Here is a 6779-nt window from a genome sequence, read left to right on the forward strand (position 1 = left end):
ATTCATTATTCCTTTTGCTCAGGATTTGAGTCTCTCTGAGTCATCTGATCCCATGAGGAATCATATTTAAAGATGGCCAAAAGTAGGCCTCTCTTCAAAAAGTATGTAGAAAGAAAAAAGTTATTTAATCTGTGATAAAATGTGAGATGGGAAAAATAGTAAGGTGATATTAGAATCATTCGCATTTTGAAATGAAACTACAAATATCTCAGCAGGGGATTTTTTTTTTTTTTTTTTTTTTGAGATATAGTCTTGCTCTGCCTATCAGGATGGAGTGCAATGGCACTATCTTGGCTCACTGCAACCTCTGCAACCTGAGTTCAAGCTGGGACTACAGGTGTGTGCCACCACACCTAGCTAATTTTTGTATTTTTAGTAGAGACCGGGTTTCACCATGTTGGTCAGGATAATCTCCATCTTTTGACCTCATGATCCACCCTCCTTGGTCTCCCAAAGGGCTGGGATTACTGGTGTGAGCCACTGTGCCCAGCACAGTAGGGGATTTTTATGCACAGATAGGGATTAAAAGGAAAAGACTCAAGGCTGGTTCTTGGGAAAGAAAAGTGCCATTTACTTCACTGTTAGTGATTTCCACTTGAAAACAGAAGCAGCAGAGAAAACATTCTGTTCTTCGACTCTTGCTTGTATCTGAACGGTCATTCTTCACACTTTGAATTATTCCTGAGATTCATCATAAATTTTCAGAATGGAAGATGAACAAATGGAAGTAAATAAAAACACTCTAAAATTTTCTCATTGGCATGCATGTACCCATTGCCTTTGAGTCTGATGTATATATAAATGTATAGCACTTTGTAAAATTGTGAATGCAATCACACTGATAATCTCTTTTGGGATTCTAAGCAAAGCTTGAAGTGTATAATATATATCAGCAAAATCATTGCTGCTAACAACTGCTGGAAAAATCTCTAAAACAGGCTTGTAATATTAGTATGTCAGGTCTAATCTAATCTAAAGTGGTGGCAATTTAATCTTATCTTCTTTTTCAAGGTAAATAGTGTCAAGATGAAGGGTTTTACTAAGAATATTGTTGACTGCAGATTTATCACTCATAAAAAGCTTATTCCCTGCTATAATTAAATAAAAATCTGATTAGGTTACAGGGGTGGCAGGGTGTGACCATGGAGGATTAAAGGGTGTGGCAGGGTGTGATCATGGAGGGTGGGGCAATCTCGCCAATAAAAGGCCCTCCTACGCCTCTTCCCCACAGACCTCGCTTCCGGTGCCAGACGATGGCTAGCGAAGGAGCTGTCGGCAGAAGAGGTAAGTCCACGTCTGGGTGCTTTGTTTTCCCTTCTCAGATGTCTAGAATTGGGGTTACAGCATAGGAGATGAATGAGAGAAATTAGCAATTAATGCATTCAACAAGGGCTGTCTAAGTGCTGCCTGAGATTTGAAATCAATCACCCTGGGTCTCCTCGCTCTAGGAGTGGCAGTCAATTTGGTATTCATTCGGTCCCAAGGCTGCAGCTATTTATTTATTTATTTTTGAAATGGTGTCTCACTCTGTCACCAAGCTAGAGCGTGGTGATGAGATCTGGGCTCACTGCAACCTCCAACTCCCTGGTTCAAGTGATTCTCAGCCTCCTGAATAGCTGGGATTACAGGCGTGTGCCACCAAGACCAGCAATTTTTGTGTTTTTAGTACAGATGGGGTTTTGCCATGTTGGCCAGCATGGTTTCTATCTCCTGACCTGGTGATCTGCCTTCCTCAGCCTCCCACAGGGCTGGGATTATAGGCATGAGCCAGAGGTTGCAGTTCTTATTCTCCTCAATCTGTTGCTCGGGCTCCCCTCGGAGGAGGTGGAATGACCACAGCTCACTGCTCCTCACATGGGTGCTGCTGTGTCATGGGTCAGGCTCCTCTGCTGGCACAGTTGCTGGGTCACCAGGAGAATCGACCCTTCCTCCTCCTCAGCTCAGAGCACAGGGACCCTTTGGGACTTGTCTTTCCCAATAGAACCTCACCTCTCAAGGCAGGACCATGTGCGCAAGTGTTTGTACTCACGTGCTTGTTCTGGGATTACAAAGCTGGAACACAGCAACTCTATGCATGGAAAGGTAGTCACCTGTCACACACTAATAGGCTGTCACTTCATGAAAATTCACTTCCCTGCGCATGTTTTCCCCCCTGGCAGTGAGCACAGATGAACTCTTAAAAGAAGCAACCAGATGTCCCATCTGCACAGCTTACTTAGAAAAGCCAATGACCCTGGAATGTGAGTGTGTCTTCTGCCTCAGTTGTACCAATTCACTGCAGAAGGAGCCCCAAGGTGAAGGTGTCTTGTGTCCCTTCTGCTTGGTGGCTTCTCAGAAAAACAACATCAGGCTCAATCGGCAGCTGGGGAGCCTGGTTTCCCACATTAAGGAACTGGAGCCCAAGCTGAAAAAGATTCTGCAGATGAACCCAAAGATACGGAAGTTCCAAGGTAAGGAATCTATATACCCTGCCCTGTCCCACTATCAGAAGAGGAAAAAGCAATTGGCTCTCCATACTGCCTGGGAATTAGCTGATACCTGGCACCTGAAATTGAGATGTTCCTCTGGCATCAGTGATTCTCAGCCCTGACAACACATAGAACCACCTAGTTTTTAATTTTTTTGATCTCCAACAAAAAACACCCATGTCTGTGTCTGTGTCATGGATTAGACAAGGGATTATCAAAACTTAAAAGAAATCTGCGCACATGTATAAGATACGTGTGCAATTTGGTTACATGCATTGATTACGTAGTGGTTAAGTCAGGGCTTTTCATGTAGCCATCATTCAATTAAGGTATATTGTACCCATGAACCAGTTAATTCCTCATAATCCCCCTCTTCCACACCCGCACCTTCCTGAGTCTCCATTATCTATGATTCCACTCTCTATGTCCCTATATACACTTTTTTAAGCACCCACTTATGAGTGAGAATCCATGACAATGACTTTCTGTGCATGGCTTGTTTCACTTAAGACACTGACCTCCAATTTCCTTCATGTTGCTGCAAAAGACACAATTCCGTTCTTTTTTATGTCTGAATAGTATTATATTGTGTATACACATACCAAATTTTCTTTATTCATGCGTCTGTTGATGGACATTTACTGTAAACAGTGCTGTGATAAATGGGAGAGTGCAGCTGTCCTTCCATCTACTGCCGTCCTTTCTTCTGTACACATACCCAGCAGTGGGATTTATGGATTCCTTGGGAGTTGTATTTTGAGTTTTTTGAGGAGCCTTCTACTGCTTTCCATAATGGTCATACTAATTTACATTTCTGACACTGTTAAGAGTTCCCTTTTCTTCACGTCCTCACTGGCATTTATTTTGTGCTTTTGATAACGGCCATTTCAACCAGGGTGAAATAACATCCTATTGTGGTTTTGATTTGCATTGCTCTGATGAGTGTCACTGAGCATTTTTTAAAATGCCCATTGGACATTCATCTGCCTTCTCTTAGGAGGTGTCTATTCAAATTCTTTGCCCCTTTTTAATGGGATTGTTTGTTTCTATGCTGCTGCTTGAGCTTCTTGTACATTGTTAATATTAGTTTTGTCAGATGAATAGTTTACAAATCTTTTGTCTCATTCTGCAAGTCTTGGAAATAATCCAGTTTGACAAAAAAAAAAAAAAGGGAAAAAAACCCCAGAATATAATTTTAAAAATTCAGAAAGCTTATGTGACCAAATATTCACATTTTTGGAGTTCCAGAGACAGGCAAAGGCATAGAAACCTATTTAACAAAATAATAGCTGATACCTTATTTTAATGTACAAAATCTATACTGGTAGTCACATCTATCTTTGGCCTTGAAGGATAATATATTCTGTAGATTTTTTTTCCATAATGGTCTAGGCAATAAATTTTCCTAGGCCAGATCACGCCCCTTCCTTTCTTCCTCTTCCATTAAAATCGGTGACTTCACCTTTCAACCACACACCTAATGCTGCCGAGTGCTTATTCTAATAATTCTCAAATACCTTTTTCTCAGCTCTTAAATGTAAGCTCATTAACCTTGTCTTGCTTAAGACCTCAACCCCCCCATAGGATAAAGAGCATTCTTCTGTATAGGTCCTTATCCTCCTCTTGCACTTAACATCCAGGAATGTGTCCTCTTAATGTCTGGGAATGGGACCTCTGTCATCACACTGTCAGCTGCAGAGATATCCCATCTCCTGTCAAAACTGTGAACAAAATTAATTGGTTGCAAACACGGAGAACAAAGGCCTGGATTCATGCCCTAGACGCTATTTAAATTGGACCAATAAAATGTGAAAACAGAAACACATCTTTTAATATTGCTGACTTGCATTGCCTTAACTATCACTCTTTTTTTTTCTTGAGACGGAGTCTCACTCTGTTGCCCAGGCTGGAGTGCTGTGGCACAGTCTCGGCTCACTGCCACCTCCACCTCCCAGGTTCAAGGGATTCTCCTGCCTCGGAGTCTCAAGTAGCTGGGATTACAGGCACCTGCCACCACGCGCCGCTAATTCTTTGTATTTTTAGTAGAGACAGGGTTTTACCATGTTGGCCAGGCTGATCTCGAACTCCTGACCTTGTGATCCACCCGCCTTGGCCTGTCAAAGTGCTGGGATTACAGGCGTGAGCCATGGTACCCGGCCAACGATCACTCTTTTCACTCATTAGTATAGTAGAAAGAGAGCCATGGTGTCTGTCTGGAGACCCTCCACCCTAAGCAAAAGAAATACATGGCATGAACAAACACATGACATAATGTAAAATAAGAACTTCTATGAATAAGAGCCAGGTATTGCAACAAGTTTATCTGTGAGAATTTCAACTACTCAGAAAAGTTGTCTCAAGAAAAGCGCTGACTCCAAGGAGAAAGCAGAATGAGAGAAACCAAAGTCAATGAGCTCTTTGGGACTCTGTGGGAGAGGAGTGACTTGGGATTGGCTTCTGTCCATTTGCTGACCTACTTGTTTTTCTTTTCGCAGTGGAGGTGACCTTGGATGTCGACACGGCTCACAACCTCCTCCTCATTTCTGAAGACCTCAGGAGTGTCCACTGTGGGAGGATCCATCAGAATCGACCAGATCTCGCTGAGAGATTCAACTTGGCAGGTGCTGTCCTGGGCTCCCCTGGTTTCACCTCTGGCCGCCACTACTGGGAGGTGGACCTAGGAACAAGCGAAGAATGGAACCTGGGAGTCTGCAGAGAATCTGCCAGTCGCAAAGGGATCATCCAAATGACCACGGATCATGGATTCTGGATTGTGAGTTTGAGGGCTGGGGGCTTCCACTTTGCTAACACAAGCCCTCCAACACCCCTTTGGGTGAACCCCGATTTACAGCGAGTGGGGATTTTTATGGATAGAGGCATGGGAGACATCTCCTTTTACCACCTGGGAGATGGATCCCACATCTATACATTCACAAAAGTTTTTCCCGAGGAGCCACTGCGCCCATATTTTGCTCCCTCCACTCTCCCAGATCAGGGAGTCCTAAGTATCTGTCCTGTGACAAACCCAGGCACTGCCCATCCAGTCCTTCCTGGGGAGGGCAAATAAACCCCCACAGCATAGAAACAGGATTGGAAAATTAAATTACTTGGTAGGTAGACGTAGGAAGTTTCTGTTGGCAGAAAAATATAGACCATTACATGATGTAATTAACTTCACAGATTCATTAGTATAGAAATTGAGCTTTAAATGTTGATCATTGGCACCACCAAACATGTTGGGCTTTGTGTTTCTATTTTGTTTCCTAATGATATGTCTTGTATTCTTAAATTAATTTCCAAATGCTTTACCATTTAGTTCTGTACGTTCAATTTAATGTATTATGGAGTTTATAAGTTAATAAATATTTGGCTGTAACCAAATGAATTCTGTGAGTTTCTAAATAATAGGGGGGCAAGACTTTTTATTCATAGTGCAATGTATGTGTGTGTGCAAGTGTGGGAGGGGGTGTGTGTGAACCAGAAAAATGTAGATAAATACCTGTATCATATCCAGCACTGACGAACTTTCCTGCACCATGGCTCCAAGTAGCTAACTTTGTCTTGGATGTGAGCTTGTCTACGTTAGCAACAGTAATTCCCCCACTGTAGAATGCACTGTTTAGTCTCAAGTGCACTCCTGGTAACACCCGACCCTGATCAGCCGATCCTTCCTCCTTCCGTTTCCCCTGTGGGGTCCTCAGTGCTGTGCTCCTCCTGCTGACACAGCTGTGGTCACTGTGGAGACCATGCTGGGGGCCAGGCAGTCACGCTGTCATCACAAGTCAGTTCCCCACAGAGGGCTCTACTGAAACTAGTGCGGTGTTTTCAAGTGTTCTTTGCATTTTAAACCATTGGCAACTTTTATATACTATTTTTTTTCTGAGAGCCTCACTCTGTCACCCAGGCTGGAGTGCAGTGGTGTGATCTCAGCTCACTGCAGCCTTGATCTCTCCAGGTACAGGTGATCCTCCCACCTCAGCCTCCCTGTAGCCCCAGCTGGGACTACAGATCACCATACCCGGCTAATTTTTCCTTTTTCTTTTTTGTAGGAATGGAGTTTCACCAAGTTCCCCATGCTGGTCTCAAACTCCTGGGTTCAAGTGATCTGCCCACTTTGGTCTCCCCAAATGTTGGGATTATAGGGGTGAGCCACGGCTCCCGGCCTTATGTTCCACTTTTTTTTTTTTTTTTTTTTTTTTTTGTGAGACGGAATTTCGCTCGTTTACCCAGGCTGGAGTGCAATGGCATGATCTCGGCTCACCGCAACCTCCACCTCCTGGGTTCAGGCAATTCTCCTGCCTCAGCTTCCTG

The 6779-nt window shown here is 43.5% G+C and overlaps 1 protein-coding gene across 1 annotated transcript; it reads left to right on the forward strand.

Annotated features, from left to right (window-relative positions):
- Nucleotides 1-1236: 1236 nt before the first annotated feature.
- On the forward strand, nt 1237-5825 carry LOC100390287 (ret finger protein-like 2). Its single transcript, XM_017976351.4, has 3 exons — nt 1237-1284; nt 2160-2450; nt 4964-5825. Exons 1-3 carry the CDS (start codon nt 1254-1256, stop codon nt 5533-5535), a joined length of 894 nt encoding a protein of 297 aa, XP_017831840.1. The 5' UTR covers nt 1237-1253; the 3' UTR covers nt 5536-5825.
- The last annotated feature ends 954 nt before the right edge of the window (nt 5826-6779 follow it).

This window comes from Callithrix jacchus, chromosome 9 (genome assembly GCF_049354715.1).
Source record: "Callithrix jacchus isolate 240 chromosome 9, calJac240_pri, whole genome shotgun sequence".
Classification (NCBI taxonomy): Eukaryota; Metazoa; Chordata; class Mammalia; order Primates; family Cebidae; genus Callithrix; species Callithrix jacchus.

Excerpts from the sequence above, each read along its gene's own strand:
- LOC100390287 (XM_017976351.4), top strand. The coding sequence starts at position 1,254 with ATGGCTAGCGAAGGAGCTGTCGGCAGAAGAG. Across the intron at positions 1,285-2,159 it reads AGGAGCTGTCGGCAGAAGAG|TGAGCACAGATGAACTCTTA; the intron begins GTAAGTCCACGT and ends CCCCCCTGGCAG. Across the intron at positions 2,451-4,963 it reads AAAGATACGGAAGTTCCAAG|TGGAGGTGACCTTGGATGTC; the intron begins GTAAGGAATCTA and ends TTCTTTTCGCAG.